A 25,099-nucleotide genomic window follows, 5' to 3' on the forward strand; every position below is an offset into this window, starting at 1 on the left:
GGTTCCCCTCCCCTCCCACATTACAACCCGGTTGTTCTGGATGATTAAAAAAACCAAAAACCGGGGCGCCTGGGTGGCTCAGTGGGTTAAGCCGCTGCCTTCGGCTCAGGTCATGATCTCAGAGTCCTGGGATCGAGTCCCGCATCGGGCTCTCTGCTCAGCAGAGAGCCTGCTTCCCTCTCTCTCTCTCTGCCTGCCTCTCCATCTACTTGTGATTTCTCTCTGTCAAATAAATAAATAAAATCTTTAAAAAAAAAAAAAAAACCAAAAACCAAACACAAACAAAACCCACTGATTTCCAAGTAAGTGGATCAAAGCAAAATGCTTAAGACCATGCATACTAAACAAATGCAGGTGGGATGACACAACACACTTTCCTACTCAGCGACACAGAGACAGGAAATTCAAAGGCAAAAGCGCTCTGGATATGGGATCTCTCATGGCGTTGTCTTGAGCGGATTCCTCACACACTGGTCATTTCGCTTTCAGGGGCTCCTGTGGACTGAAGACCTCAGTCCCAGACCAGGGGTTTGATGACCACGTAGCCTCGACTCTCATAGTCCAGAGCACTCCAGTCCAGCACGTTGGGATCAAGGAGGTAGGAGCCATGCGGCACAGACAGGATCTGTTGTGCGGACAGCACAGAGTCCCACATGTACAAGTCCCCGATCTCCCCCACGAAGGACTGATTCACATCAAACCCCCCTCCATATGAATCCTGCTCCTGCCCCAGGACGATCTTGGGCTGAGTTGCCACTGAGTAACCCTTCTTCAGGCCCTTCTTCACCAGTGGCTTCCCATTGACCCAAAATTCAGCAATGCCCGTGGAAGACTCCCAGGTAACACAGATGTGTGTGGGGCTAGGGAACACCTCAGCAACTTTGAAGGTGACTTTGGTTTTTCCAATGTGCAGGGAGTACTCCCCAGCTCTTTCCTTGAAGACAAGGATCTCATTGTCCTTGCCCTGGGCATTGTAGGAGAAGAGGCTGTGGGGACGGCTCAGGTCGCTGTAGGCTCGGAAACACAAGGTAAAGCTCTTCAGAGGCTTCTCCAGCTTTGGAGTCAAGGTCACATGGTCAGTAGAAGATTCTTGAGGGAACACAAATACCTTCCCACTGAGGTCTGGGGGTGGAAGTAGAGAAAAAGGACCTTTACCCTACGCGCAGGGAGAAAAATAACTTACCCAACCCCCCTTCTCATCTTGTGCTCCTTGACCATCCCATGACCACCCTACCTGTGTGAGCAAAGGCCCCCAGGAGACTGGCAAGGGCAGAGACCAGAAGCAGCAGCTTGTCCATGCTCTTGGCCTGGAGCTGTGTTAGCAGTGGAGGGACTGGGGTGAGGGCACAGAGAGCACCGTGGTTGTCCCCCAGCTTCCGAGGCTCACGCTCTTAGACCTCAGGCTCCCTAGGGTTTATATGCAGCTGTGGGGGTGCTCTCCAGGGATATGTGAGGCATTTGCCAGCCTGCTCAAGTGCCCAGGGTCAGAGCTGCTGAGTAGAAGAGGGCCGGGCCTGGCCAGGAAACTGCTGGGGGTTACTTATTAGCTAAAAGGGACTGCTAGGATGCCGCCCCTGTGACCTGGTTCTGGGCTGGGAGAGCAGAGGTGGAGCTGGCAGGGAGGGGTCTGGTTGGCCCAGGGAGGTAGGGCGGCTCACCCTGTTTATGTGGGGGCCTCTGCGGGTTGTGTGTGGAAGGCCTCCCTCTCCCCATGGTTCTGTGGAGTGGACTTCTGTGTAGGACATCCTGGAATTCTGCTTTCTGCAGATCCTGACGCGTCTCTTCCCCTTTGATTAATCAACATTGAGCAACGGGTCTTGCCTTTGATAAGGGACAAGAGAATTAGAGGGTGCCCTGTCTGTCTCCCTGAAGCTTCTATTTCCAGCTATTACTCAGCTCTTCTGAGTATTGTGGTCTTTCCTTATGCTGGATTTTTCCCATTTCTCATTGGGACTTACGTCCCTGGTAACCCATCCACTGTCTGCAGATAGGCTCACCTGGCACTCGGTTTTCTTCATGTCCCTTGTATTGAGAGTATATTTATGTGAATTTTTGGTGATAGCCTGATTCATACATGACTTAAAATCATTCATTCATTCCTAAGCATGACCCTGGGTGATGGAGATTCATTGGTGACCTACTGTGGCACAACCTCAGTGATCTAGGTTTCTGTCTCCCCTGTTAAACTAAAAATGCAGGGGTGTCTGTGTGGTTCAGTAGGTTAAGCATCTGCCTTCGGCTCAGGTCATGATCCCAGGGCCCTGGGCTCGAGCCCCACCTTAGGGTCCCTGGTCAGCGGGAGTCTGCTTCTCCCTCTGCCCTTCTGCTGCCTGAATTAGACCCAGGTCCTTCAGCGTGGGAGCCGGCGCCGCTCGCCCTCCGCTGCAACCTTGCAGCCAGATCCTGCCGTACTCCTGCTGCCTCTCTCCTTGCTGGTCCTCATGCGTGCTGGGCTCTCCTGATCTCATCACTTCTAGTTGTTGTCTCTTATCCACTCGTTTCGTACAATTCTTCACAATTTCCAAAGACTGTCCTGATGTCTCGATGAGACCTGATTTTCACCTTTAACTCTCCGTAAAGTTAAGATCAAAGACTTGAGTAGGATAGACTAGCAGTTGACTATTGTGAATCACTAAACCTCTGTGAACCTTGGTTTCCTTTTCTGAAAAGCCAAGAAACAACTATGAGCTCTGTGTTTTTGTGAGGCTAAATGAGCTACTATAATGTGCACAGAGTGCACGGCACAGTGTCTGGGTATTACTTTGAATTCTTGATGGACATTATCATTGTCTGTCTCCTATTACTGATAACTAGTGTATTTATCTCTTATCCTTTCTTGACTGAAGCTGACCACCTTCTTCATTTTGAGGTGACCCATTTTACTTAATTATTCTTACACATGAAAAGAGCCCAGTATATATTTGTGGAATCAAAGGATTCAAACAGGGTGAGCGCTTTTTACATAAAACTGCAGCAATAAAAAGTAAATCCAGGGGAGTGATAGGAGCAGGTCATGCTGAAAGTAGGAGTGGGGAGGTAACCTCCCCCAGGAACACAGGTACTGTCTGATTTCCTTCCCCAGATGGTAATTAGCGGGTGCCATGAAAGTTAAGGGAACACAGGGCTCACCAGCTGCTTCTGGTTTCCATCATAAATTGTTCCGTTAATCTTTTCAAATGCAATATGAGGTTGTGTCTGGCCTGCCAGGGGTGGGGTTGGTCCTGGAGAGGACAGAGGTAAGAGTTGATACTGCTATTAGGGCCACATTCCAGGGTTAGAGCTGGACTTGAAAACTGTGTTTAGATACTGAGTAAAAAGACCAGCTGGGAAGTAGGTCTCATAGTAGATGGGAAAAGGCAGCGGCAGCATCAGTGGTAGGGCGGGGGGGGGGGGGGCACTTCTCCTTTTTAGTTTCCTTCCCTGGAATATGTTTCTTAGCTCTTGGCAGAGAACAGCCTGAGCTTTAGGAGTCCTCAAATTGGAAACCAGATCTTTCCTGTTGCAGAAAGGAAGGCTCTGATTTCAAAGGAAAATGAATCTGGGGGCCTCAGAACTGGGTGGAATTCTCTAAGCAAATGACATCTATAGTGACTGAGAGGCTCCTGGGTGCCTCCCTGCCAGTGGAATTTCAGGGGAGAGGCTGTGGTTCCTGTCTGTGTGGTTCTGGAAGGCTTGAGGGTGTGGAGTAAGAGCAGGGCCACCAGTGTGCCTCAAGTTGAGCTGTCCCAGTTCCGTCAGTTGGCAGGCAGTAAAGTTTGCTTTCAGGAAGCATGGGGCGGCGGGAAGAGGGCAGTGCCAGGAAAAAGTGTAGCATGAACTCAGAGCTGGAGAAAGCTAGAGGTGTGAACATTACCCAAGGGACTGAAGAATATTTGACCCCTTCCAAGGCCTTGGGTGATTATAGAATACAAAGTCCTAGTAATGATCGAGAAAGACTAGATAGAGAGAGCCAGAAGGAGAACATGAGCTTGACCAGCATTTTGGCACTAATAAAGGGTTAGTTGCCATGTGTTCTGTTAGCTGTGGGGAAACCTGAAAGTGTCTGTAAGCAATGGAAAGACCACAGATATGTCCGGAGTCACTGAGCACTGCCTTCATTGGCGCTTGCGTAAAAATCAAAGGCATGTACTCTTAGACTGATGGCAGGGTCTTAAGATTTCTTTTTTTTTTTTTTTTAGATTTTATTTATTTATTTGACAGAGCAAGATCATAAGTAGGCAGAGAGGTAGGCAGAGAGAGAGAGAGAGGAGGAAGCGGGCTCCCTGCCAAGCAGAGAGCCCGATGCGGGACTCGATCCCAGGACCCTGAGATCATGACCTGAGCCGAAGGCAGAGGCTTAACCCACTGAGCCACCCAGGCGCCCTTAAGATTACATTTTTAAGGAACCTCTACATCCAATGTGGGGCTCGAACTCACAACCTCAAGATCTAGTCATACACTCCACCGAGCAAGCCAGCCAGGCATCCCACAGATGAGCTTTGTAACAGTATATGGAATATGGAATCAGATTTTTCTCTAAATTTATGATTGCATATGTTTTGGAAAAATATGGTGTTAGTGGTGCAGTATTGCGGGGAGGAAGTTCCTTTGGAGGAGGTAGAGGGAAGTCAGGTCATTCAAATGCTGCATTTGACATGATAGTGTGGTTTAAACTTTGGAAAAACCAGTGGAGACTTTGTGATAGATATGTGCCACTTGGGATTAAAACACAAGTTTTGGAAGAATCGGCATATAACAAATGGAAACAAATGGATTGGAATGCAAGTTGGTGCAGCCACTTTGGAAAACAGTGTGGTGATTCCTTAAGAAATTAAAAATAAGCTTCCCTATGACTCTGCAATTGCACTCCTGCATATTTACCCCAAAGATACAGATGTAGTAAAAAGAAGGGCCATCTGTACCCCAATGTTCATAGCAGCAATGGCCACAGTCACCAAACTGTGGAAAGAACCAAGATGCCCTTCAATGGACGAATGGATAAGGAAGATGTGGTCCATATACACTATGGAGTATGATGCCTCCATCAGAAAGGATGAGTACCCAACTTTTGTAGCAACATGGACAGGACTGGAAGAGATTATGCTGAGTGAAATAAGTCAAGCAGAGAGAGTCAGTTATCATATGGTTTCACTTACTTGTGGAGCATAAGGAATGACACAGAGGACATGGGGAGATGGAGAGGAGAAGGGAGTTGGGGGGAACTGGAGGAAGAGACGAACCACAAGAGACTATGGACTCTAAAAAACAATCTAAGGATTTTGGAGGGGCAGGAGGTGGGAGGTTGGGGATCCTGCTGGTGGGTATTATGGAGGGAATGTATTGCATGGACCACTGGGTGTGGTGCATAGACAATGAATTTTGGAACACCGAAAAGAAATTAAACAGCAACAACAACAACAAAAAACAAATGGATTCTCTCCTTCAGTGGAAAAGAAGACAAAATGTTGGGGGGCAAAGCACTGACTTGGATTCTTGGGGTTGGAGGCAAAGAAAGGGAGACAGCAAGTTTTGGCAGAGAGAAAGGGCAGTGCACATAGTGTCATGGAAACCGAGTTAGCATGTTTCCAGGAGAGACTGGCAAGCAGTGTCCAGTGACATTAAGTGCATCAGTGAGATCTCAGTAGAAAAGATGCTGGATTTAGCAATAAAAACTTCATCGGTGACCTTTGGAAGAGCAGTTTCCTTAAAGCGAGCATGGCAGGAGCCAGGTTGCCGGGGATGATGGAGGGAGAAAAAGAAGTCGGCCTCCCGAGGTTCAGTAATTCTGACAAACAACAGAAGGAAAGAAGCAGGATTTCTGGTGGGACTCAGGATCCAGTGGGTTTTTTCATACTGATTTTAGATTCTGTTCTTGACAGAGCTATTGTGTCTGTGCCCCTCACCCTGTAATATTTCACCCAAGGACCCAGAAGAACCTGTGTCCTCCTGAGATTGTGACTGACCTTTCTACCAAATACTTATTTCAGACTCTAAAGACCAGACTGCAGGCTGCTGGCAGGCTCCGAGTCCCCTTCCCAGTTCTGGCAGAGTCCCGAGTGGGCCTCTGTCTAGGTCCTGTGGACACATAGGAGTCTGTCCTTGATCTCACTTCTATTCCTAGTTTCGGGGTTCATTTGTAAAAGAAAATCCTGGACAACTTTGTCATCTTTTGGGCTCAGTCCTATGTGTAGACCACACTACTTCCATGAGATCTCACTTCTGAATTCAGAGTTTGAAGAAGAGTCTTCTCTAGAATGTCCTAGTAATTACCATCTCCTTGCCACTCGACCCTGTGGGTGAACGGCTTCTGGGGGAGGAGACACAGAAGTGAGAGAAAATGGTGGGGACGCGAAGTAACGGTGTTAAGTGTGCTCTGGACAGGAGTGTGTGTGTCTATGGTGGCGGAGGGGTGTGTTGATGAAGCAGGGGCAGGCTTCCCACGTATTTTGGCTGGAGGAGCCCTTGGTGGGAGCAGTCCTGTTTTACTGTTGTTGCCTTGTCTTCTTCTGTGCGGTTTCTGCCCATGACCTAGAGTCCCTGGCAGAACAAGTATTTTCTCATTTTGACCTATTTAATTCCTGTCCCTAAAACTATAGAATATAGGGAAAAAGCCTCAGGGAAGCTGATGGTTTATCTCACCGGTTGTCTTTAGCTTTGTGAACTGCCCTGTCTTCTGCAGGAAATGCCACCTTGGCTCCCTCTGCATTAGCCTGAGTGTGCTGGCTGGTTCTGAGACCACAGGTGCTCATCATCATTCCACGGTGCCCTCTGGTCTGGTCTCAGAACCAGCCAGTCATCCCGTTCTTGGTTTTCCTGACCCCACACCAACCGGCAGGTGGTCATTTGGAAATCCCTAGGTAGTCTCTCCCACCCCTACAACCCCCCTTTCTTTATTCTCAACTCTCAACTCTTTATTCTCAGGGGTGTACAGCCTGCCTCCAGTCCGAGGTGGTCCACACCTGTAGGGTGGGGTACAGAGCATCTTCTCCCCAGTCAGCTCAGCTCGCTAGGACCGTGTCTCTCGGGTCCAGGCCACTCCCTCTGCTCGTCATGGGACCCAAGGACATCTGGTCTTGAGGAATAGGAAGGTGTGTGGCATTCGGCATTGGCCTGGTCCCAGCACTGGTCCAGATGCCCTCCATGTCCCATTTGTACTTTGGTGACCCTGTGGTGGCCCATTTCCTTGCTGCTATCTTTCCTGCCATGAACTGATCCTGCATGGACACTACTGTCCCTGAAGCAAACAATTTTTGATTTCCCACACATATATTAAGGTGTTCATGGGCTTGGTTTACATTTCCTTCATGAGCACACACTTCACCTCGACCACATTTAGGATGGCCGCCTCTGTAGGACTTCTTAGCTGTACCTGTCACCTCAGGGGGTCATGGTCTAGTATGGTGTGCCTCTTGTTTACCTCATGGCCAAGCTGATGAATTCCAGAGAAAATACACCATGAGACCAACACCATCATCACTCTGCCATGAACCTCAGACTGTAAACAAGTTCATGGAGGTCAGGGGTATCATGTACAGAGCTGTGGACAGAAGCATTTCTTATCAGATTGACTCATTTCATCAGGAGACCTTTAGTCCTGACCAGTTGGCTTTCCTGATTACAAATAATTTCTATCTCATGAGTAGACAGAATAGAAAGCTAGGCTGTGACCAGCTTCAAGGTCGGATCCTGCTCTTATGCTCTAGAAAGAAGGCAGGAGCTGGGATTTCAGCTGAGGACACATGTTACTGTGGGATGGGCAGCGTCCTAGGACCCTTCGATGGTCTGTTCTCATGCACGAGCATTTGCATTGACATCCTGGCTCCCGCTTCCCTTGGCCATTTGGTGCTTGGCTTTTGTTGGAGGTTGGAGCAGACCTAGTGACAAGGACAGTGTCACTTCACTTATAGAATCCCAGGGACCATCTGAGACCTTCCCCATTTGTGTGATTTCAGTATAGGATCCTTAACACAGGCATTTCAGAAAGACTTGCCTTACCATTTGTTTGAAAAATAAATAGTTACCACAAAGAGAGACCTTTCTTTCCATGAATTCATCCCCATTGGGCACTTAGGGTGTACTCAACAGATTACCCTTTACTTTTGTAGGAGAAAACAAAGATCTTTTTAAAGTTTTTATTTGGCAGAGAGCACTAGCAGGGGAGCTAAAGGAAGAAGGAGAGGGAGAAGCTGGCTTCCGGCCGGAGCAGGGAGTCTGATGCAGGGCTCGATCCCAGGACCCTGAGATCATGACCTGAGCTGACGCCTAAGGGACTGATCCCCCTAGGGCTCCCCACCCCCAACCCCCAGCAAAGGCCTTTTTAAACTACAATATTGTCGCAGTCCCTGAAACTGAGCTTAGGGAGAGCAGATGGGTGTCTCTTTGGAAGGAATGGTGCCTTCACATAGGACTCCTCTTTGGGGAAACGTATCTTGTTTCTTAAAAGCCTGTGAGAATTGTTAATTCCGCAGCGGCGGCTAATTCTGGGCAAATGGCTTCGCTTACTCTTGGAGTGTGAACCGCGGTTTCCCCAGGTGGGTGGGTGGGGGCTGAAGGAGTATTTTTCTCCCACGAATTTTCCCGTCATGGTTCTTCTGAAGAGCTCTATTCTGTTCATCTCTTACCCCCTTTTCCCCTTGGTTGGATAGTTACATGTTTAATGAAGAAACTCATGTATCTCCCATTCGAGCTAGCAAATACATCGGGGGATCCTTGATATAGTAACACCTACTTTACACGCTCCTGTGTTTCTGAAATACGGGACTCGTTTCAGTGCCAAAGTCATTCTTTCCGTTTTCTGTCGTATCTTCTTATCACGTTTTTAACCACAAAATTAGGATGGTGGGGGCATGTCCCAGGGACCTACGATGATCCCGCCCTTCAACAGACCACTGAAGGTCAAGGGCCCAGGCACAGTGGGTGCCTTCTCCTGCAATCTCTTGTCTCTCTCCGCGGAGAGCCGGTGAGTCCATGAGCGATGCCAGTGTCCCTGGGAGGGTCAGCACGCGCCGCACCGTCGGGCAGCCCTGAGACGAGGCCCGTGGATCCTGAAGGGCTCTTGTGTGGTTTTGCAGACTCTGAAGCTGGGGGCATGATGTCGTGAGTGTGGGCACGTCTGCGTTTTTAAATCAAAGTTTCAAAGATTAAAAAAATATATATATAAAACTCTGCCAAAGATAAAAATCTGTTGCTCTAGACCAGGATTGAGTAAAACTATTTTGACAAAACCCACAGTAAGAAGCGCGTTTCCGTCGCGGTGCTCTGGGCACGCACGTGAATGGATGTGTGTATTGATCAGAACTCCCCGGAAACGACACGAAGCCTTAAGTCAGAAGAAGATCACGGGACGTTTGAGAAGTGACCAGGCGTGGGTGGCAGAGAGGAGGGGTGAGAACGGAATGGGGAGGGTCTGTGGTGGGGCTGCTCCCCTCAGGGCGGTCCTCCCCGTGGACGGCTGCCCCCTCCTCCCTCCCCTCCCCCGGGGCGGCATTTGTTCCTTCTCTATCTCTGCTTCTACTCTTCTTTGCAAATGCTTTTCAGATTTTAGTACTAATCGTGGTGTATTTTTTTTTTTAAAGTGTATCTTCTAATGGAAAATTGTCACACTTCCAAAATCTATGTTCTGAGTATTTATAATGAACCATCACGGCTCCAAGCCAGGAAGAGCCTGTGTCCTTGAGGAACTCAAGATCTTGAGAGACAAATGTGGGGGAAAAATAAGCAGGTGCTGGACAGGTGCACACGGGGGAGGTGCTAGTGGGAGGGGCCGTGAGGGCAGTTCCATTCCGAGGATCGTCCACTTAGTTCTACTTGGGGCGGGGGTTCCTGAGCGAGGACAAATCCAGAATGGAAGCTGAGGGTCCTCGAGGAGGAGAACTGAATTTGGGCAGGGTGAGAAAGGGTGGCCAGTTCTGACTTGGCCAGGCTTGGTTGCTGGAAAGTAGACCCACACCGTGCTGCAGGCACCCAACGTGGGTCCTGACCCCCTGTGGTCTCTGCCTGGGTGAGGTGGTGAGCACTTCCTGAGAGCAAGGCCTGGGAGTGTGGTTTCTGGGGTACCATAGCTGGTAGAAGCATCTAGCCACACGTCTTCTTGCCCCTCACAGTCTCTCTATCCTAAAGAGGAAGAACCCACTAGAACAGACTGCTGGGGGCGCCTTTTCTTCCGTCAGGTCCCTTTAGTTTAAGCCGCCTCCTCTCCACGCCAACGTTCTCCTCCCCAGCAAGCCCAGTGACAAGGCCGGTGCAGTCTTGGTGAAGGGTACGGAGCCTCTGAGGGAAAGAGAAGGTAGCCGAAGAGAGGAGTGTCCGTGAAGGGCCAGAGGTTGGGCGTGGCAGACAGACCCGTTCTTAGAAAACCAGATCTAGATGGTACCAGACACCCACTCAAGTGTCTGCCTGTGTGTGGGTCAGGTTGGGGGAAGGGAACTACTATTTGGAGGTCTAGAATGTGACCAACACTAGAGTCCAAAATCACATCACTTAATTCCTAAAAATCACATAGAACTTCACAAGACACCTGCTTGGCCTTTTCCTGATACTTTCTGTAATACTTCTGCAGGTGCTCTGTACCCCAGCGAACCCTGCTGTCATCTGCTCCTCCGTCGTGGTTGGTGGGACAACTGCCTTAGGTGCTGCACTGGCCTAAGCTGTCTGCAGGTGTCCACCTTTAACCCTCACGTCCACCCACGAGGGGCTCTGACACCTGGCATTTCAGGCGCTCTGACGGTGGAGCCCACGCTCCCGAGAACAGATGGAGGGGCTCGGGTGCTCATACAGGGTGCGACAGCACGGGGCTCGGGGGGAACTGGGCCTCAGACCTGTACGACTCTACCTTCCACAACCAGACTTACCGCCCCGCCTCTCCCCATTTATCTGTCCTCACAGGGTGGGGAACCATATGCACAAATTTTCAGCTAGCTGAGCCCATCCGTTCGGGCCCAAACATACCTCCACTCAAACAGCATTCGGAACTTTCTCGAAGATCTCCTCCTCTGCCCCTGTTAAACAAGGGGTACATGCTCACCAGCTTCCTCAGATGTTGACAGTGTTTCGAGCTCAGGAATTTGAGATTCGTGGGAGGTGTTGCCTCTCTATTACAATACCAACAGATTGCAAAGCATTTCTGTAATTTCTTTCCTTTTTTTTTTTTTTTTTTTTAAGAACTTTGAGATACAACTTAACCAGAACATTCATGCTCTAAGTACATCAGTGTTGTACCTCCTGCCCTGGAGACAGAGCCCGTGCATACTAGCAGTCTTCCTCATTCCCTGCGGCCCTAGCCGCCGGCCCCCAGTCCTTGTGGATGCACGTCTCTGGATTTGCCCTTTCTGGATGTCCTTACGTACGCAGAATCGCCCAGTGGGTGATCTTTCTGTAGCTTCTCCTACTTTTTCAAGGCTCATGTGGTGATGCGGCAGAGGTCTATTGTATAGGAGGGTACACAGGTACCTCCCGTTCCTTTTTATTTATTTATTTTTAAAGATTTTATTTGTTTATTTGACAGAGATCACAGGTAGGCAGAGAGGCAGGCAGAGAGAGAGAGGGGGAAGCAGGCTTCCTGCTGAGCAGAGAGCCCGATGTGGGGCTCGATCCCAGGACCCCAAGATCATGACCTGAGCAGAAGGCAGAGGCTCAACCCACTGAGCCACCCAGGCGCCCCTCCTCTTGTTCCTTTTAATGGCTTAATAATCTGTTGGGTGAATATACCACAGTAATTGATTTTTGGTTCAATCACCCTTTCATTCTTGGGCTAATTCCCACTTGGGTGTAGCATATAATCCTTTTTATATTGTGCTGGAATCTGTGTGCTAGTATTTTGTGAGTTTTTGCATCTGTGTTCACAAGAGACATCGGTCTGAGGGTGAGTCTTTTTGTTCATGTGTGTGTGTGAGAAAAAAGCCCTTGTGGTGTCCTGGTAAAGACAGACACGTTGCAGATAGTGTGGGAAGTCTGGTGGACCCTTCACTCAGTTTTCCCCAGTGGTTACATCTTCTGTAATCATAGTGTGATCTCCAAGTCAGGAACTTGAAATAGGTCCTGGGTGTGTGTGGTTCTGTTGTCTTATCCCTCGTAGAGACTCATGCACCTGTGGGGAGATCCCCTATCCTCCCATTCATAATCAATGCTTGAATGTCTCCTCTGCATACAGGAAGAGTTCTATTAGATAGGATTGTAAGCTTTGCTTCAACTGTCTAACATAATTTGGAAAACTGGAGAAAGGATGCCCATACATGTGCGTTATATCATTTTTGGCTACCGTGGTCATTCTTTCTTGCTAATGTTATAAGGATTCTTTATTTCCTTTCAATTTAGAGAACTTTTTTTTTTTTTTGAGACAGGGGAGGGTCAAGCACAGAGGAGGGCCAGAGAGACAGGGAGAAGCAGACTCTCCACTGAGCAGAGAGCAGGACGTGGGGCTCCATCCAGGACCTGGGGATCATGACCTGAGCCAAAAGCAGATGCTTAACCAACTAAACCACCCAGGTCCCCCTAGAATGACTTTTTTTCAGTTATTCTTTTAGGGCAGGTCTGCTGGTGACAGTCCCTAGTTCTCCTTTCTCTGAATATGTCTCAAGGTCTCTTTTCTTCCTGAATACTCCTTTCATTAGCTGCAGAAGTCTGGCGAGACAGCTCATTTCTTTCAGCTCCTGAAAAATCTCATGCCCCTCCTTCCTGTCCTTTAGTGTCTGGTGAGAACTCCACTGTCACTCCAACTGTTTTTACTATTTCTGTCTGCTTTCAAATATTTTTCTTTTCCTTTTGTTTTCAAAAAGTCTATGATGGGTCTCAGTGCAGATATTTTCTGGTTTATTCTGCTGGGGGTTTACTCAGATTGAGTCTGTAGGTTTATGTCTTCTGACAAACTTGGGAAACTTTGCCCTGTGTCCTGACCCCTCTCTCCTTCCGTGCACTCTGACACAGACAGTAGGTCTTTTATTATAGTCTTGTTCCTCAGACTCTACCCACTGTTCTTCAGCAGCTCATCCCCCGGTTCAGATCAGAGACTTTGTGTTCAAATTCACTGATTCTTCCTCTACGGTTCTTTCTGTTCTGTTGAGCTTATCCATTCAGTCTTTCTATTATTTAATTCGGAATTTGTTTGGGTCTTCCTCTTTGCCCTTCCTCTGGGACTTTGGTGCTGAGACTTGTTTCAAGCATGTTCATGTAAATACTTTTACAGTAGCTCCTTTAAATTTTTAAAAAAAATTTATTGGGTGGGTAGGGCAGGAGCACGAGTTGGGGGGGCTGTGCAGAGGGATAAGGAGAAGCAGACTTCCCACTGAGGTGGGAGCTTGATGTGGGGCTTGATCCTAGGACCCTGAGATCATGACCTGAGCCTAAGGGACTGAGCCACCCAGGCACACCACTCCTTTAAAATTTCTGTCTGATAATTCTAATGTGTCGTGTTGGGTTACAATCGATGGAGTCTTTTTTTTTTCCCCTCCCCATTCAGTTTGAGGTCTTCCTATGTCTTGGTATGATGAATTCTTGACTGGAACTTGGGTATTTTGAGTATTACATTGTAGGACTCTGGATCTTATTTAAAAGATGTTTCAGTGGGTCTCCTCTGAGACTGCTCTGAAGGAAGGGAGTCCCCACTTGTTCACGGCCAGGTGTGGCTGGGAGTCCAGGTCCTCTAGGCAGCCTCTGTGGACAGACGGGGTTCTTGTTAATGCTGGGGGTCAGTGAGAGCTCGGGCTCAGAGTAGATGTGCCTGCCATCACCTTGTGGGGAGATGTAGGGACACCTCTTCAGTGCCTTCCAGTGGGCCCTATAGGGGGTGGCCTTGTTCCTGCCGAATGTGGTGGAAATGCAGACCTTCTGTTTGGCCTCCTTGGACACCACCCTTGTAGGGAGGGGTGAAATCACTTTATCAGCACTGTATGAAGCAAAAGAGCCAGCTCCACACCTGGTTGCCCCGGAGGCTGCTGGCAGGGCAGTTGTTACTGCCTAGCAGGGACAATGGAATGCAGAAGCAGGAATTTCAACTTTGACACCATTCCAGTGGGTGTTGGGTGTCTCATTACTGGTGAAGGTAGAAATCCAGGCCCTCTGCCTGGCCTTTGCCAGCAGAGGTGCATCTGAGGAGGCCATTTTTTCCTGTGGTATTCTGTAGGAATGGAGTAGTTGTTGTTCCAGAGTGTTCTGTCTTGTTTGGACACCCCTTTCCTGGTCTTCTGTCTAGAGGGAACAAACTTTCCATGGGGACTTCTTGTCTGCACCCATCGACTTTTCTATTGTCCAGTCTGGGATATAGGAGGCAGAAAGAAACCTGAACGGACTCACTCTTGTCCCCTTCCTCAAGCTCTGTGGTCTCTGGCTGGTCTTTCTTCTCCCCTCTGCCTTTCAGTATATTTCATATACAACATCCAGGCTTTTTCACACTGCTTGGAGAATACAGAAGGTCCTTCTGCTTCATCTTCCTGGAAGTGGAAGTCTTAGCTTGGTTCTATGTGGTTTCTCTTTGAATATAGAGAAGAGAATATGCAATTATGCTATCTTTTTTTTTTTTAAATTATGCTATCTTTTATAGGTCCCATCTAATTACCTTTAGGGAACTAGTTAATCTCATTGGGATTCTCTCATGTGTGAGTCCTTTTTCTCTTGCTGCTTTCAGGCTTTGGCATTTGGGCAGTGATGTATCGAAGCATGAATATCCTTGTTTATCTGAGAGTGTGGTGAGCTTCTTGACTGCAGATTGTTCTTTTTATCAAATATGGAAAATATTCAGGTATCCTCCTCTGACTCCATTATGTGTATGTTGGTCTACTTAATGGTGTGCCACATTTCTCAGAGGCTCTTTAAAAAATAGCAAAATGAATAGAAATGAAGACTGTGTAATTTCTGTTGCTCTGTACTGTGGTTTTCAATGTGTTTTGCTGGCTCAGATCTCTCACTGGGCCCCTGCAGTAACTGTCATTTGTCATTGAACTGTTCAACTCTAGAAACCATAGCTTGTTGCAATTTTTAATCTGTAGATCCATGGTTACTCTTTGTGATTCTTGAAACATGGTTTCTTTGGTTCTTGTAGCATTTTAGTAACAGCTGCTGTGAAGTCTGTCTAAGTCCAACATCTGGGACCCTTTGCAGTAGTCTCTGCATTTTCTATTCCTGTTTGTGTCACACATTTTTTTGCATGCCTTACAACTTTCTGTTGAAATATTAAAAAAAATTAAAATAGAGCTACCCTGTGACCCAGCAATTGTACTACTGGGTATTTACCCTAAAGATACAGATGTAGTGAAAAGAAGGGTCCTATGCACCCCAATGTTCATAGGAGCAATGTCCATAATCACCAAACCATGGAAGGGCTGAGATGCCCTTTAACAGACGAATGGATAAAGAAGACGTGGTCCATATACACAATAGAATATTACTCAGCCATCAGAAAAGATGAATACCCAACTTTTGCATCAGCCTGGATGGGACTGAAGGAGATTATGCTTTGTGAAATAAGTCAAGCAGAGAAAGTCAGTTATCATATGGTTTCACTTATTTGTGGAACATAAGGAATAGCATGGAGGACATTAGGAGAAGGAAGGGGAAAATGAAGGGGGTGTAAAACCAGAGCGGGAGGTGAACCATGACAGACTGTGGACTCTAAGAAACAAACGGAGGGTTTTAGAGGGGAAATGGTGGGGGAACGAATGAGCCCAGTAATGGGTATTAAGCATGGCACATATTGCATGGAGCACTGGGTGTTATATGCAAACAATGAATCATGGAATACTGCATCAAAAACCAATGATGGACTGTATGATGACTAATATAACATTAAAAAGAAAAGAAAAGAAAACCTATGTAACAACTCGGGGTACTGACCTCTCTTTTCAGAACTTCTTGTTCTTACTTGTTGGCTAGTTTAGTGACCTGGATGAACTAATACGTGAGATCACCCCTGACCCTTCCCTGGAGTGTGAAACCTCTAGTGTGTCTGCTCAGATAGCTTCCATTTTTAAGGCTAGATTTTAGTGGTTCCCTTTGGATCAGCAGAGCACAGTGCTGAGGCAGTGATAGGTCAGAATTTATCCTTCTTTCCTGGAAGAACATCTGTGGAATGGGCTGGGGGTGGGCCTTGCTGGCTCTTCACTGGCTGGCCCACCAATGCCATAGAGCCGGCATTGGGGACGAGGGAGTGGGCACTGGCCTCCTCCAGAACAGATGTTCTATGCTATGGAGCTGAAGGGATGGATTCGGTCTTGTTCCCCACCTGCCGCATCCACATGCCACAGCTCACACCAAGCATGGCGGGGTAGAGATGGTACAGATGCAAATAGCAGTCTCCTGCTGGTTTTTTTTTTTTTAAACCAATTTTGTTTTGGTCAAGTTCCCATAGATTCTGCTCAATAAATGGTTCAGTTTGTGGTATGTCTCTGAAGATCTACCAAAGGGCTTAAAATGATTCTTGGATAGTTTTGACGGGTTGAATAGGTACATATTCACATGCATGGTTTTGCTGAGCTGCTCACATTGCTTTTGCTTACACTTTGAGTTTTGCTTATTTTTTCATAGTTTCACCAAATGCTGTTCACTCTGAGTGTCAGACTCTGGGTTTGGCACAAGGGAGGCAGACCTAAGTCACTGCCAGTCCTCAGAAAGGACCATCTAGTTGCTCTCCCTTACGTGATAGGCTAAGAGCAATGGAGGGTGCATTATGGAGTCCTGCAAAGACTGTGAGTGAAGGCATCTGACTCTCACTGGAGGTGGAGGGTTGGCTGGAGGTGACCTTGGTACAGGAGGCAGCACTTGAATTGGGTTAAGAAAGATTAAAAAAAAAAAGAAAGATGGATAAAAGTCTGCTTTTGGACCAGGAAAAGAAGGTATTGTAGACAGTTGGAGAGTATAGGAAGTTGGTTGCTGTGTTCAGGAACATGAAGATGATATAGAAATTACAGAATAGCTGAAACCATGGGAAGCACTTGGTATTAAAAAAAAAAAAATTAGTGACTATGTTTGACCTTGAAGGCCTGTGAAGGTAAGGCGTGGGGTGTGTTACTGATGCATTAATAAAAATATACCGTCCCGTGGCTGGGGATGTAGCCATATTACATGACGTAATTACAGCTCAGTGTAGTTGACATTCAGTACGCTGTGCATTTGATCTCTGTGGCTTATTTATGACTCAGGACAAGTTTGTACCCTTAAACACCATCCGTCTTTTACCTGCGCCTCCCAGCACTTTGGATTTTATTCTTGTTGGTATAGGAGTATTTTTGATGGGTTTTAGAGGAGGGAAAGGAGAGGTGCCTGACAGAACTGGCTGGTGAAGATCAATCAAGGACACAAATCAGGAGGCTGTGTTACAACTCACGGGCTTCCTTCCTCAATAAAGTATCTCCTGGAGTCTTTACTTGAGTGCTGCCTATTTCTCAAGCATGCCAGGACTCCTCCCTTTTTGCTTTTTTTGCATTCTATCTTCTCTGTAAAAATCTGGGTGAGAGTCCGGGAGGGTGGTTTCAGGTTAATGTTTTGGCAAACCAAGTAGCCAGTGGGTGGTAAGGGGCCATCTCTCTGAGACAGTGGCCTTTAAGTTGAGATGCTTTACTCCTAAAATTCTGTATGCTAGAGATTTCAGGCAATTTTAGAAGCAGAAGTTTCCTTGGGATCCTACCACCATGACTTGCCCAAAGAAAGTCTCCTGGGAACAGCAGAAGAGCAATGAGAGATTGGGGAGACTGAAGAAGGGAGGAAGAGCAGTGTTTTCCAACGTTTACACCATTTATTTTTCTCAGTGGTCTTTTACATTTGCCATGTGGTTCCCTACATGCCCATTGGATGTATCTTTAAATCTAAAAAGTTGCTAAAGAATCAATAGGTTTCTGAACTCCAGGAAACACATTTGTTTGGCCCACCTACCTTGTGCAAGGAAGACCCTCTGGTCTTACCATCTTTTGAGTTTTGCTTTTCAAGAAGCAGAGAAGATCTAAAAACTGTTAGATGAGGATCGCACGGTCCCGTAACAGGCTTACCTACAGAATTTCCTGGCACACTCTTGTGGACATTGACTTTTAGCTCATGTAAAATACAAGTGCCTGGTCTTGCTTGGCAAGACCCTGTCCTCCAAGTCTCAGTTTGAAGACCTTCCGTGTTACTGCTCTGTCGTCCGTAGGGTTTCAAAGTCCTGTGCTTGGTTTTCTGCCTTTGGGTGACATGGAAGAAAGGCAGTGACAAAACCTTACCTTCTTCACTCCCATAGTTTGGAAGTGGTACCTGTTCCATTCCCTTAGCAGGAGTTCTTGTGGCCACACATAGAAGCATGGAGGCTGGGAAACTGAGTTGTGATCTGGGCAGCTGCTTCCCAGCAACCATGCCATCCTCTGGCAAGGGGGCACCGGTTGTTGGTGGATGGCCAGACAGCTGTTTCTGCCAGGACCCTGTGATCTTTAGAGCAATACTGAGTTTTCTGTACTTTCAAGAATTTCTTATGATTAATGTTTAGGGACGTTTCATTAAATGTTACCTTCTACTATATGAAGTAAACTTAGCTTACCTAGTGTCATGGTAATCCTTTTAATGTACTGTTGATTTGATTTGCTGAAATTTTGAGGATTTTTTTGAATCTGTGTTTGAGAGAGAATGTTTTAAAGTTTTCCTTTCTTGTAATATCTTTATGATTTTGGTATTTGGATAATGCCATCCCCAAAGAAGGAGTTAGGGAATGTTGCCTTTTCTGTTCTCTGGAAGAGCTTGTTAGATAACCAGTATTATTTCTTCCTTAAATGTTTTATATAACTCACCAATGAAACCTTCTAGGCCTGGTGCTTTCTTCCCCAGATGGCTGCTAATTATTAATTTAAAAGGTTTACGCTTCCTTTTAACTTCTCAAATCCTCATGTGGTACACTTTTTTTGAGTATAGTTGACCCAATGTTCGTTTCAGGTATACGACTAAGTGATCTGACAAGTTTATACATTACACTGTGTTCACAAGCGTAGCTCCCATCTGCCCCGTTACATTGCCGTGACAGCATCATTGGCTGTGTTCCTCCTGCTGTACTACTTATTCCTGTGACTTATTTCATAGCTGTTGGCCCCTGTTTCCCTCTCCTCTTCACCCATCTTGCCCAACCCCGTGGCCCCTCCCCTCTAGCAACTGTCAGTTCTGTATTTATAATTTTGATTTGGCTTTTTGTTCATTTTTTATTCTGTTTAGGAGTGGAATCATATGGTATTCCTCTTAGTCTGACTTCTTTCACTTAGCATAATACCCTCTCAGTTAAAAAAAAAATACCCTCTCAGATGGCTTGATTTCCCATTTTTTTATGGCTGTGTTGTATCCCACCGTGTATTTATGCCACATTTTCCTTATCCATGTGTGTTGATGGACACTCAGGTTGCTCCCATGTCTCAGCTGTTATAAAGCTTCAGCAAACATCAGGCTGCATATATCTTTATGAGTTAGTGTTTCTGTTTTCCCTGGCTACATACCCAATAGGGGGATTACTGGATCATAAAGCATTTCTATTTTTAATTTTTTTAAAGATTTTATTTATTTATTTGACAGATGGAGATCACAAGTAGGCAGAGTCAGGAAGAGAGAGAGGAGGAAGCAGGCTCTCTGCTGAGCAGAGAACCCAATGCGGGGCTCGATCCCAGGACCCCGCGATCATGATCTGAGCCGAAGGCAGAGGCTTAATGCACTGAGCCACCCAGGCGCCCCTATTTTTAATTTTTTAATGAACCTCCATACTGCCTCCCCCTTCCCCCGCCATGGCTGCTCCAATTCACATTCCTACCAATGGTGCATGGGAGTTCCCTTTTCTCGACATCCTTGCCAATACTTGCTGTCTCTTCTCTTGACTGTAGCCATTCTGGCAGGCAGGAGGTGATGTCTCATTGTGGTTTGGATTTGCATTTCCCTGATGAGTGATGTTGAGCATCTTTTCGTGTGTCTGTTGGCCATCTGTAGGTCCTTGAAAAAAATTTTCAGGTCCCCTGCCCATTATTTAATCAGGATTTTTGGTGTTGTCAGTTCTTTATATATTTTGGATACTAACCTCTTATTGGGTACCTCATTTGTAAATCTGTACTTCCGTTCAGCAGGTTGTCTTTTGTTGTTTCCCATGCTGTCAAAAACCTCTTTATTTTGATGTAATTCCAATACTTTATTTTTGCTTTTGTTTCCCTTGCTTTAGGAGACCTGTCTAGAAAAAGGTTGCTATGCCTGAGGTCAAAGAAATTACTCCCTGTGTTCTCTTCTAGGACTTTTGTGGTTTCCAGTCTCACATTTACATCTTGAATCTAGCTGGAATTTATTTTTGTGTATAGTGTTAGAAGTAGTCCAGTTTTATTCTTTTACATGTAACTGTCCAGTTTTCCCAGCACTTAAAAAATTTTTTTTTCTCTGTTGTATATTCTTGTCTCCTTTGTCCTGGATCAATTGATCTTGTAAAGGTGGGCTCATTTCTGGGGTCTCTATCCTGTTCTGTTGATCTGTGTGTTTTTGTGTCAATTCCATCGAGTTTGTAGCATCACAGCTTTGTATTACATCTTGAAATCTGGAATTATGAGACCTCCAGCTTTATTTTTCAAGACTGCTTTGGCTACTCGGGTGTTCTGTGGTTCCATACAAATTCTAGTTTTGCAAAAAATGCTGTTGGTATTTTGATAGGAATTACACTGAATCTGTAGATTGCTTGGGGTAACAAGGACATTTTGGCAATGTTCTTCCAATCCGTGAGCATGGACTATCTTTCCAGTCGTGTTATCTTCAGTCTCTTTAATTAGTTTTTTATAGTTCTCAGGGTACAGGTCTTTTACCTCTTTGTATAAATTTATCCTTAGGTGTTTTATACTTTTTGGCACAATTTTAAATGTTTAATTTCTGTTCAACTTTGTTGTTAGTGTATAGAAATAGTATTCTTCATGTTAATTTTGCATTCTGCCATTTTACTGAATTCATTTATTCTTGTAGTTTTTAGTTTTTTGGTGGAGATCATCAGGGTTTCTATGTGTAGTATTATGTCATCTGCAAATAGTGACAGTTTACCTCTTTTTTTTTTTTTAATAGCAATGTGGATGCCTCCTCTTTCTTATTGTCTGATTGCTACGGTTAGAACTTGTAGTACTAGGTTGAATGAAAGTGGTGAGACTAGACATTCTTGTCTTGATCCTGACTTTGGGAAGCTGTTTTTCATCATTGAGGAGGATGATAGCTGTGGCCTTTTCATATATGACCTCTATGTTGAGGTATGTTCCTTCTAACCCCGTTTTGCTAAGAGTTTTTGTTATGAATGGATGTTGAATCTTACCAAATGCTTAAATTTATTGAGGCTTATTTTATGGCCCAATACGTGATGTATTCTGAAAAATGTTCCATGCGCTCTTAAAGAATGTGTATTCTGCTTTTGGGTGGAATGTCCGCTATTATGTCTGTCGGTCAATAGGTCATTTAGGGACATTGTTTCCTTATTGATTTTCTGGCTGGGTGATCAATCCATTGATGTAAGTGGAGGGTTTAAGTGCCCCACTATTAATGTATTACCATCAGTTTCTTTCTTTGCTTTATGTATTTGCTCCAGTATTGGGTGTGTGGATATGTACAATGGTAATATCCTCTTGTTGGATCGATTTCTTTATTGTTATGTAATGCCCTTCTTTGTCTCATGTTACAGTCTGTTTTAAAGTCCATTTGGTTTATAAAAGCATTGCTACCCTAGCTTTTTTCCTACTTCCATTTGCATGGTGGATGTTTTTCTATGCCTTCACTTTTGGTCTGTACATCTTCAGGTTGGAGAGGAGTCTCTTGTAGGCAGCATATAGATGGGTCTTTCTGCCACTCTGTCTTTTGGGGCATTTCAGCTATTTACACTGAAAGTAATTGATAGGTATGTACTGATTGTCACTTCAAAAATTTTGTTTTCTGGTTGTTTTACTAATTCCTTCTTTTGTCTGTCTTTGTGGTAAGTATCTGTAATGTTTTGTTTGGATTTCTCTTTCTTTTTGTGTATCTTGGCTTTTGGGTTTGTGGTTACCATGAGGTCCATATTTAACATTCTTGGTAAATAACAGTCGATTTTATCTGATTGTCATTTACTTTCAAACACATTCTAAGGAAAACAGATCTTTCCCCTTTTCCCTTCCCTTTTTATTCCCTTTTCCACATTTTATATAGACATTGTCATATCATACATTTTTATTTGTATTTTGTCTAACAGCCATTTCTTTTCCATTTAAAGAAGTCCCTTTCATGTTTCTTGTAAGGCTGGTTTAGTGGTGATAATCTTCTTTGTTGGGGAAACTCTTTATCTCTCCTTCAAATCTGAACAGGAATGTTGCTGGGTTGAGTATTCTTGGTTGTAGGTTTTTTTGTTTTGTTTTGTTTTGTTTTGTTTTTTTCCTCTTAGCACTTCATATCATCCCACTCTCTTCTGGTCTGCAACGTTTCTGCTGAAAAATCAGCTGATAATCTTCTAGGTTTTTCCTTGGAGGTAACTCTTGGTTTCTCCTGCCAATTTTAGGATTCTCTTCATCTTTAACCTTTCACATTTTAATTAGTGACACAGTGTGGGCCTCCGTGGGCTTCTCTTCTTCAGAACTCAGTGCTTCTTGGACTTGGGTTTGTGCTTACCAACTGAGGTTAGGAAAATTTTCAGTTATCTCTTCAAATAAGTTTTCTACTTTCTCTTCTTCTGGGGCCCCCACAGTGCAAATGTTTGTTTGCTTGATGTTGTCCAAGAGATCTATTAATCATTTTAAAAATTCTTTCCTTTTTGCTGTCCAGCTTGTGTTTCCTGTTACATGTCTTCCAGATCACAGACACAACCTTTTGCATTCTCTTGGTTACTGATGGTTCCCACTGGTGTGCTCACTTGTTATCGTGTTCTTCAGCTCTGATTGGTTCTTTTTAATATTCTCTCTTTATTGAAGGTCTCATGGAGTTCCCCCACTCTTCTCTAGTCCAGTGATTATCATTATAATCATCACTTTAAATTCTTTATCAGGTATATTACTTATCTCTGTTTCATTTAAATTTTTTCACTGACTTTTTTTCTTGTTCTTTGAAGCCTTATTTTCTCTCATTTTGACTGTCTGTGTTTGTTTCTATGGGTGAGGCAAAGTGGCTACTTCTGAAGTTGAAGGGAGTGGTCTTGTGCATGGTGACCCTTCTGCAGACTGTGTGCCTGGTGACTTTTGCTGGTGGCTGAAGCTGTGGCTGTATACGCTACTCTTTTAAACTTTGACTTTTTACAGGAAGAATAAAGAAAAAAAGGGGGGGAGAAATCTTAAAGTAAAAAAAACCCACAAAAATTAAAATAGTAAAATTAAAACCCCACCAAACTGCGGCTTGTTCTCTGGTCCCCAGCACCCTGGTGGTGTGGACTTGTAAGCCTTGGGCATGCTGGGGTGGCAAGCTCACTGTGCCAGTCTGACCTGCTGGTTGTGGTAGCCAGATTCTCATCCAGTCTTGGCATTTGAGGTGGAGGTCAGACAGCATGTTCCTGTCATTCCTCACCACTTTTCAAACAGTGTCCTTTCCCCCCATGTTTGACTACATCTAGGGCTGGTGTGGGCTTGTGGATCCTGGGTCCACTGAAATGCAAACTCACAGAAAGAGCTGGACCCACCCAGTAGGAGTGCTGTTCTCCAGTCCCTCAGACATGGACCATGTTCCTGCAGCTCCTTCACTGCTTGGCAGAGTTCTAGAATTATCTCTTATATGCTAGCTTTTCTTTTAAAACATGGCTTTCCCCCTCTGCCCTCAGTACTGTCCTTCCCTCTGCCATTCTCAGTGTTGGGGTGTAGGTTCACCTTCTGACCATGTCTTCCTCTCTTGCTCTTCTCTTATCCTTTTGTCTTCAGTTCAGGAGTTGTTCAGTCAGCCCTCAGATCTTTAGGAGGAATTGACTTATTAAAAGGAGCAATTTGGTATCTCCTGTGAATTGTGAATTCAGTCTTGCTACCTTGCCATCTTCTTGAACTGGAACCAAAAAAGATATAGGCCTATTTAGATCTATTTCTTCTTGTGTCAGTTTTGGAAGATGGAGATTTTCAAAGAATTTGTCTATTTCTTCTAAGTAACTATTGGTGACACAGAGTTGTTTGATTTTCCTTTTTATCCTCTTAGTGTTCATGAAATCAGTAGTGACATTACCTCTTCGACTTCTATCAGTGACTTTTGACTTTGCTAGCTTAGATAGGAGTTTATCAATTTTATTGGTCTTTTCAAAGAACCAGGTTATGGGTTTCACAGGCTTTCTCTATTTCATTGCTTCCAGTTTTATTAATTTTTCTGTAACTGTGGTTCTATTTAGTTTTCTTACTCTGGTTTCTTACAGTGGAATTTTGGATTACAGGTTCTGGATCATCTTTTCTAATATATTCATTCAATGCTACAAATTTCCCCTGAAGTACTGCTTTTACTCTGTCCTACAAATTTGGTGAGTTGAATTTTCATCTTTTAAAAAATTCCCTTTGAGAGCTCTTAGACTATGCTTTTTTAGAAGAAGTATATATTTGTGGATTTTTCAGCTATCTTACTGATTTCTATTTTAATTCTGTTGTGGTCTAAGAGCATACTATGTATGACTTCTATTTAAAATTTTTTTTTATGGCCCAGTATGTATTATTTTAATTTTGTGTTTTATGGCCCAACATGTATTCTGTCTTGGTGGATGTTCCATGTGAGTTTGAAAAGACTGTATATTCTGCTCTTGGATGAAGTCTTCTGTAAATACCTGTTAGATCCAGTTGTTTTATGGTGATGTTCAGTTCAACTATGTCCTTAACTGATTTTCAGCCTGCTGAGTTACTGATGGAGGGGAGGTAGTACTGGATTTGTTTTTTATCCCTTCAGTTCTAACAGGTTTTTGCCTCATTTCTTTTGATGCTCTGTTGTTTAGGCATATACACATTAAAGGTTGTTCTGTCTTCTTGGAGAATCTGAGCCTTTATCATTATGTAATGATTCTCTTCATCCTAGTTAATTTTCCTTGCTTTGACATCTTCATATCTCAAGTTAATGAAGGTATTCTAGTTTTCTTTTGTTTATTAACCTGGTATATCTTTCTCCATCCCTTTGCTTTTTCTTTTATTAACATATAATGTATTATTTGCCCCAGGGGTACAGGTCTGTGAATCATCAGGCTTACACATTTCACAGCATTCACCATAGCACATAC

General features: G+C 44.9%; 1 protein-coding gene across 1 annotated transcript; it reads right to left on the bottom strand.

Moving 5' to 3' along the window:
* Nucleotides 1–292: 292 nt before the first annotated feature.
* Nucleotides 293–1,415, bottom strand: APCS (amyloid P component, serum). Its single transcript, XM_032318439.1, has 2 exons — nt 1,235–1,415; nt 293–1,122 (listed from the first exon to the last, which is right to left on the bottom strand). The coding sequence occupies exons 1-2, from the start codon at nt 1,296–1,298 to the stop codon at nt 512–514; spliced, it is 675 nt and encodes a 224-aa protein (XP_032174330.1). The 5' UTR covers nt 1,299–1,415; the 3' UTR covers nt 293–511.
* Nucleotides 1,416–25,099: the final 23,684 nt, after the last annotated feature.

Source organism: Mustela erminea, chromosome 17 (genome assembly GCF_009829155.1).
Source record: "Mustela erminea isolate mMusErm1 chromosome 17, mMusErm1.Pri, whole genome shotgun sequence".
NCBI classification, from domain to species: domain Eukaryota; kingdom Metazoa; phylum Chordata; class Mammalia; order Carnivora; family Mustelidae; genus Mustela; species Mustela erminea.

What these genes read in the sequence shown, in the direction of transcription:
- APCS (XM_032318439.1), bottom strand. Translation starts at nt 1,298, where the DNA reads ATGGACAAGCTGCTGCTTCTGGTCTCTGCCCTTGCCAGTCTCCTGGGG. An exon ending in GGGGGCCTTTGCTCACACAG is followed by an intron (nt 1,123 to 1,234) that starts GTAGGGTGGTCA and finishes TTCCACCCCCAG; the next exon opens with ACCTCAGTGGGAAGGTATTT.